General features: G+C 35.6%; 2 protein-coding genes across 5 annotated transcripts in view; one reads left to right on the top strand and one right to left on the bottom strand.

Annotated features, from left to right (window-relative positions):
* Nucleotides 1–13,769, bottom strand: part of GNG5 (G protein subunit gamma 5) — a 547,759-nt gene that overhangs the window by 35,752 nt on the left and 498,238 nt on the right. The window lies entirely within an intron of this gene.
* Nucleotides 1–13,769, top strand: part of SPATA1 (spermatogenesis associated 1) — a 59,264-nt gene that overhangs the window by 27,741 nt on the left and 17,754 nt on the right. For all 3 annotated transcript variants that reach the window (XR_007729172.1, XM_050805855.1, XM_050805869.1), the window contains exons 8-10: nt 613–670; nt 10,769–10,871; nt 12,151–12,276. Coding sequence is in view for 2 of the 3 variants with exons in the window: in XM_050805855.1 (XP_050661812.1) it covers nt 613–670; nt 10,769–10,871; nt 12,151–12,276 (287 nt within the window). In the remaining variant the exon portion in view is untranslated. The remainder of the gene's footprint in view (nt 1–612; nt 671–10,768; nt 10,872–12,150; nt 12,277–13,769) is intronic.

A 13,769-nucleotide genomic window follows, 5' to 3' on the forward strand; every position in this document is an offset into this window, starting at 1 on the left:
TTAAAAGTTCTTGATTCAGATCTTTACTGTTTTTTTGCCAACATTCCTCTCCAAGATAATGAGGGATGATTCATAGCCTAAATTTATTTCTATTGTAATACTTTTATCATTGGGACAACTTGATGACAGAAAAATTTCTTTGTTTCCCTTCATTAGAACTAATTATCCTGCCTCTCCTAAGTTCTTGGTTATATGTAAACTAATCAATATGCTTGATTTTCACACTGGTATCATTTCATTCAAAATTGTAGTAGTTAGACAAGAGTTTTACACAGTCTTTTGAAATTAAGATAAGGGTTTTTATAAAGTTATTCACAAAAGAACAATAAACAAATATGTTTCTAAAATTTCAAGTAATTTTATCTTGCTGTAGATATTGAACTAGAATTTAGTTATAATATAGTAAAATATGATTTTATTACTCATACTAAATTGTAGCTTTACATGGATTACTAATGAATCTGAAAGGACATATGATAATGGTCTCAGGCTGACTTTGAAAATTTTCAACATTTGTGTTTATAGAGCATCAAATAAAATACATAAAATATGAAAAGCTAATATTCATGGGATCATGTTTTAATGACTTTCAAACCTGTCATTTCCTTTAAGTCAGTGTCTTTGGGAAAATGAAGATGATACAGCTATCAGTAGAAGACAGGACAATCAGGTACTATTTTAAATTTTTTGTTTCAATATGGTATTGCAACATTATAATATTTTTACTAAGATTAAACTGAATCTGCAGATTAAAATGTCTAAGTTTTCCAGGAACATACTTCTAATATTATCAATAGTAGTTCAATTTTTCTGTTTTTATAAATAAGGTAACAATATGCCCAAATGAGAAGGGGGAAAAGTTATCCACCAACACCTTTTTGGATTATCTTCTCAAATTTTATTACTAGTTTTAAAGGTACATCAAACTGCACTTAACTAGCAACTTTCATAGCTAATTTGTAATTTAATATATTAATACCTGTACTTGATTAACTTGTCTCTTTAGAACAGAATTATATAGTGTATTAAGAAGCAGTATAGTAGTAAATTGTTTATGTTATAGTTACTAGCTGTGTGATCTTGGGTATGTTACCTAATTTGAATTGCGCTGGGTTAAATGAGTTAATGAACACTATTCACATCACCAGTTTATTCTCAAGAAATGATGGAAAGACTAGGAGAATTTTGCAGATATTTGCAGGATGAATTTAGGACAGTCTTAAGAATAACAATACTAATTTTAATAATAGCTATCAATGAGTATCAACTACCAGGCACTATTCTAAGTATTTTACACATACTGACTCATTTAATCCCCATAAAAGAAACTCCATGAGATAGGTTATAGTTATCATTTCCATTTTGCAGATGAGGAAACTGAGGCACAGAAAGGTTCCGTGGCTTTCCCAGGTCATACATATAGTTAGTAAGTACTAGAGCTGGGCTTAGATCCTAAATAGTGTAGACTGGCTTCAGAGTTCATAGTCTTAACCATTTTAATAATTACCTACCTAAATAATACTACTAATAACATAGCAACAAAAAATTAGATAGCATTTATTGAGCCAATCACTGTTCTAAATGCTTTATGTATGTTAATTCATTTAATTCAACAACTATTTGTGGAGGTACTATTATCCTTATTTTCAGATGAGAAAATTAAAACACAGAAAGTTACATTAATGTTTCCATGGTTATGTCTTTCATACTCATTGGACAAAATTCCAACCATAGTTAATAAACCACAAACTTCAAATGAGTCTTTAATTCTGCCAACAAATATACTACATTTTCTTGGTCCATTACTATTCTTCTAGACACCTCTGTCATACTTTCTCCTCAAACAATCAAGACCTCCTTTCTCTTGAACTCTCAGTGATAATTTTTGTTAAATAGAGGTAATTTGAAGAGAACCACTAATCTCAAAATTTTATATGCAGAATTAGGTTGGGGTTGTGGTTCAGTTGAGATCCTCAGATACCCACTTACTACACCATTTGTTAAGACTTTATTTTTCCTATTGCATTATTCAAAACTCAGTTGACTCTATAAGATCTAGGACAACTTCTAGCCTCCCTTTCTGCTCAATGATTTTTTTTTATCCTTATGCCAATACCACATTATCTTCATTACTGAGGCTTTATAGTAGTTATTGTTATAAGATAGCGTAAGACTTCCAAGTTAATTTTTTTCAAGATCATTTTGGTGATTCTAGATTCTTTGTGTTTTTGTATAAATTTTAGAATCAGCTTGTCAATTTCTTACCACAAGACTACTGGAATTTTGAGTGAAATCACTGTGAATCTGTCAATCAATTTGGGAGGAAAACTTATATCCTAACTATACTGAATCGTCTAATCTATGAACACAGTATATTTCTCTATTTATGTCACTAGTTTCTTTCAGCAGTGTCTGTGGTTTTAGTGTATTGCTCTTAGATCTTTTAATATTACATTTATTTTTAGGTATTTGGTATTTTTGAAGCTTCTATAGAATGGTATTTTACAATTTTTATTTTCTAATTGTTGCTAATTTATAGAAATGTAATTGATTTTTATACATTGAACTTGTCTATTGAGATTTTGCTAAATTCAATTAATTCTATCAGGTTTTTTTTGTAGATTCTTCAGAACTTTCTACATACATATTCATGTCATCTGGAAATAACAACAGTTTTACTCTTTCTTTCTATTTTTGTCATGAATTAAGTGTTTTTTTCCTCCAGCTTTCTGAGTGTGAGAAGCTGTAATGGCAATAACAATGATGGCTTCTTGCTTTCAGCATAGTTCTGGTGATGGCCTCAGCAATGGTAACTTCACTAATGGAAACATCATTTTAGGAGACTACACCTAGAACCTGCTCCTCCAGTGTTTCTGATACACTTGATTTCCTTTATTACATTTCTTCCTACTTAAACCTACACTGAACTGATTCAGTATTTGGTACAGAAAGTGTGATATGGGCCAAAAACTTTTACAAATGAGAATCTCAGACTGATTATTGCAAAAGAACTGCAATATTTTGTTAATCTGTGCTAGCAGAAACTTAGAAAAATATTATTGGGAATAGATTCAGAGCAGGAATGAAAGAATATAACTTTAAATTGGCTCAAGTTTAATAATATGTATACACTTATCAGAGATTCTGGATTTAATGTGCTAGCTCCAGCAACTGTGAGTGGTAAAAAACATTTTGCTAAATTGAGTGAGGCTGACAGAAACCTGGACAATATGGTGGTTCATACTGAGTAAATTTAGAATGCCAGGAATTTCTTGTTAAAAAGTAGAGCAAGAAATCTAAAGACTTTGGGAAATAAAAATGTTAAGAGAAGATTTATATCCACTTACTTCTTTAACCAGACATTGGGGAAATATATTGGAAAGGCAACGCCAGAATTCTTTTAAAAAACCTTATAGTGGCTGTTTTGTGTCACATGGAATGAAGACAGGGCTATACTTGATTTCTTTTGTTTTTGTTTTTGTTTTTGGAGACGGAGTCTCACTCTGTTGCCCAGGCTGGAGTGCAGTGATGCCATCTCAGCTCACTGTAACCTCCGCCACCCAGGTTCAAGAGATTCTCCTGCCTCAGCCTCCCGAGTAGCTGGGATTATAGGCACCTTCTACCGTACCCAGCTAATTTTTGTAGTTTTAGTGGAGGCAGGGTTTCACCATCTTGGCCAGGCTGGTCTTGGACCCCTGACCTCATGATCCACCTGCATCAGCCTCCCAAAGTGCTGAAATTACAGGCATGACCCACCACGCCTGGCCTACTTGATTTCTTTAGAGATGACAGTATCCCTGATAGAAGCCAATTTACAGCATTTTACTATATAAGAGAAAACAGTACCAGAGTGATCATAAGGATGTATGATTAAGAAATCCTTGACAATAGTTAATTGCCAAGGTGTCCCTAAGACTAATCATGATGTCCCTGAGACTGAAGTGGATAAGCGTACCAGTAAGCTATTGGTCTGTATAACCAAAAATTATTTTTAGTCTTCATAAATAGACATCTGCCTTGAATAACCACATGAATATTCACATCCCCTTATTAAATTACTAGACCTTAGCCAGTTTACATACCCAGAACTTATTGAGTGAAGGGGAGGCCAGGTATCCTTGAGGAAAAACCCTGTCACTCAGCCACAACTATGGACTAAATTTCCTTACCTTCCTAAATTTCCTTTACCTTCCTTAAGGAGATGAGAGGTTGTTTACCCAGATGACTACAATGGGGAAAGGGAGGTACCCTTACTTTTCAGGATTCATGGCAATGGCTTTGATGTGATTCTGATCCTTAGGGACCTGAATAACTCTGTGTTCCACCAACAGGGTGGAGGTTTAGAGGGGTCAGATAGTAAGTGAAGTTTTGGCTAAATCAGTATTCTGGTGTGCTGAATGACTTTGCAAATTCTCCCTGTAGTCATTTCCTCAATTCATGAATGCATACTTTGAAGGACTTACTCAGCAAATGTCAGAATCCTCATAATGCCTCCCTGATGCTTGCAGCATGGGCAATAAGGAATGTTATAGTAGAGAGGGCCAAGTGAAATATGATAGAATGGCCTATTCCTTACCAAAATAGTAAACCAAAGCATTACCAACCTCCTGGAGGAACTGTGAGTTTTGTGCCATGATCAAAACTTGAAAATGGCAGAAAAGGTGATTCCTATGATAGCCACATTAAACTCACCTAGTTGGTCTGTGCAGAAGATTAATGGGCCTTAGTGTCAGGTGTAACAATTGTAGCTGCTACTCTTTACATCATCTCTTTATTAGAACAAATTATTACAGACTGATGCGCCTATTATGCCATTCTTAATCTGGAAAATGCGTTTTTCTTCATCCCAATTAGCAGAGAAAACCAAAAGTAACAAATAGGAATAGCAGTAGACCTTCAGTGTTTTGCCTAAGGGCTGTGTCAATTCTGGCTCCTTGTAATAATCTAGTTTATAGGCAACTTGACCATACCATGATCCCCTTGGACCTGATTAACGGGAAATACCAAATAATCTAGATACCTTAGGTAAGACATATGTTTTTTAGGGGGTAGGAGATAAGCTGCAAGAAAATTCAGGAGTCAATCAATTCAGAGAAATTTCTGGGAGCTCTATGATCTGCGACATATTGAGGTATCCCCTTGCCCCAGCTACCATTGAGAATGAGAAAAAGCATTTTATGGACCTTTTTTGGAATTTGTAGAGAGATTTACTGCATTTGGATGTGCCGCTCTATTTTTTTTTTTAAACCAAGAGAATCAGAAGCCTGCCAACTTTTGAGTGGAACCTAAACAAGAGAAGGCTTGTAAGGTGATCCCAGAGGGATTGCAAGCAATGCTGCCACTTGTGGGGTTTTTGGTTTTGGTTTTGTTTTGATACAGGGTCTCATTCTGTCGCCCAGGCTGGAATGCAGTGGAGCGCTCACAGCTCACTGCAGCCTTGACCTCCCAGACTCAATCCATCCTCCCACTTCAGCCTCCTGAGTAGCTGAGACTACAGGCACATGCCACCACACCCAGCTAATTTTTGTATTTTTTGTAGAGTTGGGGTTTCTCCTTATTACCCAGGCTGGTCTCCAACTCCTGGACTCAAGCAATCAGCCCTCCTCAGCCTCCCAAAGTGTTGGGATTACAGGCATGAGCCACTGCACCCAGCCCACTAGTGTTTTAATGTCTGTCCAGATTATCCAATGATGCTTGATATATAGTAGATTGGAATACTGACTGGAGTCTGTACAAGCCCTCGCAAGAGAATCACAGCTCTAAGCCCTTGGATTTGGGAGCAAAGGCATACCATCTTCAGCAAATAATTGTTGTTATATTGTTGCTGGATAATTTTATTGTTTCCAAATTTTACCTATTATAAAGAGCACACACAAACAAGAGAGGAATATATACTTATGTGTAGAATTGCTGGAAAATGCCTATCTGTAACTTAAATAATGCCAAAATATATTCCAAAATGATTATACAAATTTACACTGCCACTAGGAATCCAAGACATTTCCTGTTACTCTACATCCTCAATAATACATACTGTCTTCACATTTTAAAATGTTTTGCACTCTGGTGGATGCTTAATGCTATTTAACTGTGGTTTGAATGTTTTAATTTCCCTGGTTACCCTTACATTTTATGGATCCCATTTTGATAACCATTTTGTGGGGGGGATTACCTGTTTTAAGTATTTCTATTGGGTTGTCTGCCATTTATATCTGGTTAGTAGGAGTTTTTAATATGCTCTGGAAGATAGTCCTTTGATATTTATGTATGTTGCAAATATCTCCCTCTACTTTGTGGCTTGTCTATGATTTACCTTGCTGAATACATTAAGTATTCCATATTCTTAATTTTTTCCACATTCTCTCTGTCTTGGACTGAGAATGGTATGTTAGAATCTCCTTTTATTACTGTGTTACTATTTATGCTTATACCTCCTGTGGTTTCTGCTTTACGTGTTTCTATATGTTATTTGGCACAAAGTTGTTCTTATGTGAATATTATTACTTTTGCATTATGAAGCATCTTTCTTCAGCTCATTTAATGCCTTTTTGGCCTGAATTCTTCCTTACTGCATATCAAAATACTCTGCCTTCTTTTTGTTTGCATTTATTTGATATTCTCCATTCTCGACTCCCCTCGTTTTTATCTGCCTTTCTGAGTCACTTTGTTTTAGATAAATCTCTTATGTACAGCCTAGAGTTGGGTTTTGCTTTGTAAGCTAGTCTGAAAGTCTTTTTTATTTAGTTAGATGAGCTATGTCCATTTATATAATTAATATGACATGTTTAGTCTCAGATTTGTCATTTTATTTTATATTTACTATGTGTCTTCTACTATTTATTTGGGGTTATTTTTTGTCCTCGTATTTAGAAAGATTTGTATTTTTGTTTTAATATTTACCTTTATAGTAATACACTTATGCTAGTATTTTTGGCCCCTCTTTTTTCCTTTTTTAAAAATTGATACTTCTGCTTTTGATTTCGTATCTCTAAAATTATGCTCTGACTCCTCCTTGTTATATTCGAGGCAATCAGAAAACTTGTTCTACTTTCACCTTTTTCCCTCCCTTTTCTTCTCATTTATTTTCAGTTTGTGTTATTTCTACTTTGTCAAGCAATATAACATTTTTGTACTGTTCACTTAGTCCTATCCCCTCACTTTTGTTTTAGTCTCAGAACTATAATTAAATATGTTCAACACTTAACTGCCAATTATTTTGCAGATTTTTCAGTGATTTCTTGGTTGGATGAAACTCAACCTATACTAGGAAAAGACCCTGAGCACAATATTCCCTTAGTTCTTGCACATTTAAAACTTTCTCTAAAGCAAGGATGGGCAAACATGATGGTCTGCATCATGCTTAGTAAGGCCTGTGAGCTAGGAATGTGTTTTATGTTTTTAAAGAGTTGAAAAAAAGAGGAATATATGACAGAAACCATATGTGGCCCACACATATTTATTTCCTCTCTGGCTCTTTACAAAAAAAGTGTGCTAATGCCTGCTCTAGAGCCTTCATACTTTACTACTTGAAGGATAGCTTGAATGGCTATAAAATCCTTGGCTTGTTTCCCTTGAGTTTCTTGTAAATATTGCACTGCTGATGTCTTGCTTTATATGTTACTATTTAGAAGTGTGCCAACTTGATTTTCTTTCTTTGTAAACAGACTTGAGTATTTTTGCCTGGAAGGTCAGAGAATTCCTTTAATGTGTAATAGTTTTAGCAGGCTATATCTCAGTTGAGAATTGTAGGTCAGATTTTTCTAGGTACACAGTGGGCCCTTTCAATATGAAAATCAGAAATCAGACATTGTTTTATTTCAAGGATGTTTTCTAAAATTGTAATTTAAATAGATCTGTTTCATTGTTTTGTTTTGTTTTTCTTTCAGGGGTAACAATTAGTCTTATCTTAGATCTTGTTTACCTTTATATCTGCCACTTTCATTCTGATCCATTTTACTTTTTTCATTATGTTTCACTTTCTTGGCTCCTTTTATTTCTATTCTGTGTTTTTCTTACTATATATTTGGTCATATATGTTCCATCTTGGACACCTGCTAATTTATTCATTTCTGAGACAATTTCTTTTTCTTTATTTCTTGAGTTTGGTCAATTTTCATTTCACACCTTCCTATTGTTTTCCATTTTTATTACAAATTTTAAAATTTCTGTTTTATAGTGTTCATTAATATCTGCAAATGCTTAGTTAATTATTTTTAATCTATGTTGGGAGCATTGTTAAGTTTTTCTCTGCTTCATGGTTGTGTTTGTTTTGATTTACTGCTCAGTTTTGAGGTTTTCTTCATAAGTAACTGCGTGAGTGCTAGATTATTTTACAGATGTTCATGTTTATTTGCATTGGATTTTTCCATTATCAGTAATAACAGGTGTTCTTACAGAGGAACAGGGAGTGAGTGGTGTTTTGGTGGCTTACTGTGTTTCTTAAATCAGGAGCACCCTCTTCTGTTACTGTAGTGAAATGCAGTTATTATTATTTTTTAAATTTTAATTTTAATTTTTTTGAGATGGAGTCTCACTCTCTTGCCCAGGCTAGAGTGCAATGGCACGATCTCAGCTCCCTGCAACCTCTGCCTCCCAGGTTCAAGTGACTCTTCTGCCTCAGCCTCCCGAGTAGCTGGGATTATAGGCACCCACCACCATGCCCGGCTCATTTTTGTATTTTTGTAGAGATAGGGTTTCACCATGTTGGCCAGGCTGGTCTCAAACTCCTGACCTCAGGTGATCCGCCTGCCTTGGCCTCCCTAGAAATGCAGCTATTTGTGTTTCTTTTTTTTTTTTTATGTAAATGGGGCCTTTTGGGGAAATGGGTGTATTTTCTTTGGATTCTTTTCCACTAGCTTAGTTCAGTGGAGCTCTTGTCTTGGCTTTGTCTTGGCTATTTTCTTATTTTTTCTTACCAAACTGGCTCCCAAGGACATATCTCCCTTCCAAAGCATTTTCTTCTCTCCCAGACGCTATGTCTTCCCATGATTACTGCCTCTGACTCCCTGTGTTTTTCAAATCCTTTCTTTTGAATTCCTCATAGAATCTACCAGGTTTTTTTTGTTTTTTGTTTTTTGCTCTATTTTTCCACTTCAGGTAGAGCCCTCTCTTTCCAGACTAATTCGTGATTGGTATTTCCTATTATTTATGTACAGTGCTGACACATAGTCCACATCTGACTCTCTGCTCAGATGTGGGCTCCTGACCACACTCTGATCTAGTAGGCTTTATTTCCTCACTTATATGTAAAGGATTCTGTGCCCAAGTTATGTTGTAGGCATAAATTTGGGTGGTTTTACTTGGCTTCTTTTTATGGTAGTTTGGAAGATTTGTGGAGCAATTCTAATATAGGTGGCTGCCATTATCCTGTGGGATCTCAACTCTATAACATAACAAAATAAATAAGCTAGAAAAATAATGCAGTACTCTGCCCTTTATCTGTCATTCCAAGACCCCCCGTGGATGCCTGAAAACACAGATAGAACTCAACTCTATATATACTATATATACTGTATTTTTCCTTTACATATATACCTATGACAAAGTTTAATTTATAAAGTAGGCCCAGTAAACAGTAACAAAAACAATAACTAATAATAAAATAGAACAATTATAACAATATACTATTATAAAAGTTACGTGACTGTGGTCTCTCTCTCTCTAAAAATATCTTATTGTACTGTACTGTGGGTAACTGAAAGCACAGAAAGTGAAACTACAGATAACAGGGACTAATTGTAAGACAAACAAAATAGAAGTGAGAGCTTGATGAAGATAAAAGTGAAAACTAATGAGGTACAGAAGCATAATTGAAAACAATTCAAGATCAATAAAGTGATAGTGGGACAAACATCAACATGGTAAGGCTTGAGGTAATTTATCAGAAAAGGGTAGATACTGTTCTCGCACTGCTATAAAAAAAAAAACCTGAGACTGGGTAATTTATAAAGAAAAGAGGTCTAATTGGCTCATGGTTCTGCAGGCTATACAGGAAGCATGGCATCATCTGTTTCTGGGGAGGCCTCAGAGAGCTTTCAGTCATGGTGGAAGGCAAAGGGGGAGCAAGGCTGGAGCAGGAGGAAGGGGTGGGGGAGGTGCCACACACTTTGTAAATGATCAGATCTCACGAGAACAAGATCTCACGAGAACAAATTCACTATCAGGAGAACAGTATCAATGGGGAAATCTGCCCCCACGATACAATTACCTACCACCAGGCCCCACTTCCAACAGTTGGGGATTATAATTCAACAGGATATTTGGATGGGTACACAGATCCAAATCATATCAGGTAGAAACACAAAAATTAGGAAAGATGGAGGCAATAGAAACACAAACACAGAGGAGATAAGATATATTAGAATAAAATGTAAAATTATCTGCTAAAATTTGACATGTGACAGAACTACCAATTTTCTAAGCAAATATAATCAAAATTGACTCAAGATGAAAACAGTATCAGTAGCCATCTTAGAAAATATTTAAAGTTATCATAACAGGTAACTGAGACCAGAAATCTTGGAAGGAAATCATGTTTAGAAAGAAAAATAACAGTTTTTTTTTTAATTTTAAGTTTGAAGTACTTGTATGTAATGTCCAAGTAATAGAATACAGAGACTGGAACATGGGAGAGAATCTGTAACTATAAATACAAAATTTGGAGTTCATCACCACTACGTAAAAAGAATGCATTATCAAATACCAATGGGCAAGTGAAAAAAGAATGTGACAGTCTAGCCGATCTTACTCATTTCATGTTTGCTTACAGATAGGTGAAAAAGAGTACATCACCCTACCAGATCACCCTTCACTTCATTGTCAACCTGTTCTTTCTTCAAGAATAATTGATATCTCTTTATTACCAACTGAAAGTAAGTATAGTGCAATCATAAGTACAGATGATTCTGTGAGGTAAAGTAAATAATGTTAATGGGGAGTTATTGTTTAATGGGTATAGAGTTTCAGTTTGAGAAGATAAGTTCTGGAGATGGGGTGGTGGTGGTGATGGTTTCACAACAATGTGAATGTACTTAATGCAGCTGAACTGTAGATTTAAAAATAGTTTAAATGGTAAATTTTGTTATGTAATATGTTCTACTACAATAAAAAAGTTAAATTATAGGAATTTTATTTTTATTTTTATTTTTTTTAGACAGAGTTTGACTGTGTTGCCCAGGCTAGAGTGCAGTGGCGCAATCTTGGCTCACTGCAACTTTCGCCTCCGGGTTCAAGCATTCTCCTGCCTTTGCCTCTGCGGACACTGGGACTACAGGTGCCCACCACCACACCTGGCTAGGCTAATTTTTGTATTTTTAGTAGAGACGGGGTTTCACTATGTTGGCCAGGGTGGTCTCAAACTCCTGGCCTCAAGTGATCCACCGGCCTTGGCCTCCCAAAATGCTGGGATTATAGGCGTGAGCCACAGCACCTGGCCCAGGAATTTTATATTTATTACTACATATGTTTAGTCATTAACATTATTTCATTTTAAAATATATATTCTGGCCGAGCATGGTGGCTCATGCCTATAATCCCAGCACTTTGGGAGGCTGAGATGGGTGGATCACAAGGTCAGGAGTTCGAGACCAGCCTGGCCAACATGGTGAAACCCCATCTCTACTAAAAATATAAAAAAAATTAGGTGTGGTGGCAGGTGCCTGTAGTCCCAGCTACTCAGAAGGCTGAGGCAGGAGAATCGCTTGAACCCAGGAGGTGGAAGTTGGAGTGATATATATATATATATATATATAGATATAGATATAGATATATATATAGATATATATATTTTAAATATACATTTTCTATGTACAATTTAAGTACGATAATTTTGAATCCCGGATACATTTACCAAAAGAGTTAAACCAAAGCATATCAGCATAACTGCTTGAGCTTTACCTGTTTCTACACATATATGAAATGCAGAAAAAAACACACTATTTTATAAATCCCCTTATATATCACTCTCGGAAACTAAAATGACTCCTTTGCATTTTCCACATGGTAAATGCTATACTGTAGCAAGAAAAACAGTTTGGGATAAAATTTATTCTTGCTGCTTTAGACATTTTTAAGTTTTACACTCCATATTTTAGGATATGAGCCATCTTTCAGCTTTGAGACATTGACGAATATGAGTTATAATCTTTTTAGGAGAGAAGATTATCAAACAAATGAAACAAGTAAAGGAAGAAAGAAGGTATCTGGAAAGAAATAGAGAAGAACTAGTAAAAACAGTTGAAAAGCTATTTGAACAAAGCAAATTAAAACGATATCATGGTAAAGTTTATTACATACCTTTTATCACTATAAAGAAAACTTAAGTTTTACAGAATTAATCCTTTTAGAATAAATAAATTTATAATTAATATTTACTGTGTTACTATTTTAGTTTAAGTGGTACATGATTAAGTTCAATATAGAAAACATGAAATTATTATTCAACTCTATACAATAAATGCTTTACATAGGGTTTTAAAATTAAAACATATTTTCATAACTGAAACTCATTTACTTGTTTATTAATTCTTCTATTCATTTATCAAACCCCTGTTGAATCTGGCCACTATTCTAGGGGCTTAGGAAACACTATTAAGACAGACACAATCTTGTCCCTGCCCACATAGATCTTACAGTCCAGTGGGGAAATGATAAGCAAGTTAAGCATTAATGATACATCCTTGCCAGCATAGTGGCTCATGCCTGTAATCCCAGAACTTTGGGAGGCCAAGGCAGGCAGATCATTTGAGGTCAGAAGTTCGAGACCAGCCTGGCCAGCATGGCAAAACTCCGTCTCTACCAAATATACAAAAATTAGCCTAGCCGGGTGTGGTGGTGGGCACCTGTAGTTCCAGTGATTGCAGAGGCTAAAGCAGGAGAATGCTTGAACCCGGAGGCGGAAGTTGCAGTGAGCTGAGATTGTGCCACTGCACTCCAGCCTGGGTGACAGAGCAAGACTCTGCCCCAAAATATATATATATATTTTGTTATGTGATATGTTCTACTACAATAAAAAAGTTAAATTATAGGAATTTTATTTTATTTTATCTGACTCTGTTGTCCAGGCTAGAGTGCAGTGGCGTGATCTCAGCCACTATGATAAAGGAATTACACAGTTCTATGGATAGGAATATAAAGGAAGAACACCTAAATTAGATGGAAGAGATCAAGAGAGTCTTCCAGGAAAAGTGTTGGATATGCTAGGATCTGAAGTATGGTTCTTGGCTCTAGGTCTTTGGGCATGCTTTTCCCTCTGCCATCTACTTCTCCTCTTACCTTGAGGTACCCTCTTCCCAGTTTACCTGCCTATTTCCTATTAGTCATTCAAGAGCACCTTATATATTACTTACTGTAGAAGACTACTTTGAGTCCTTTGCACTCTTCTGTACTTAATTTTTTGACATGTGTATGTGTCTGCCTTGCTTTTAAAAGTCAGTGAATGAGGGAAGTTAAGTAAGTTTTCTTGCAGTACAATTAGAAACAGTGTTGTTAGGACTGGTGGACTGATGAGGCAGGATGAAGACAGTACATGATGGTGGCTTGAGAGTTGCTAAATGATTTGAGAGGCCTCCGTTTTGGGTTGTGTTTGAGGATTGTAAGGATAAAAGGTATCTATGGAATTAAGTGGTTTTAGGATTCTCAATTTACAGCAAAATTGTTTCAACACTAGAACTGACTGAAGGTTATAGACAGTGTCAGGAGATATTTCTCAAGATTCTGCCTTACAATGTGTTATCCTGAAAGTGGTAGCAATGAGTCAGCCTTGTTGTAGT

The sequence above is a fragment of the Macaca thibetana genome, chromosome 1, assembly GCF_024542745.1.
Source record: "Macaca thibetana thibetana isolate TM-01 chromosome 1, ASM2454274v1, whole genome shotgun sequence".
NCBI lineage: Eukaryota > Metazoa > Chordata > Mammalia > Primates > Cercopithecidae > Macaca > Macaca thibetana.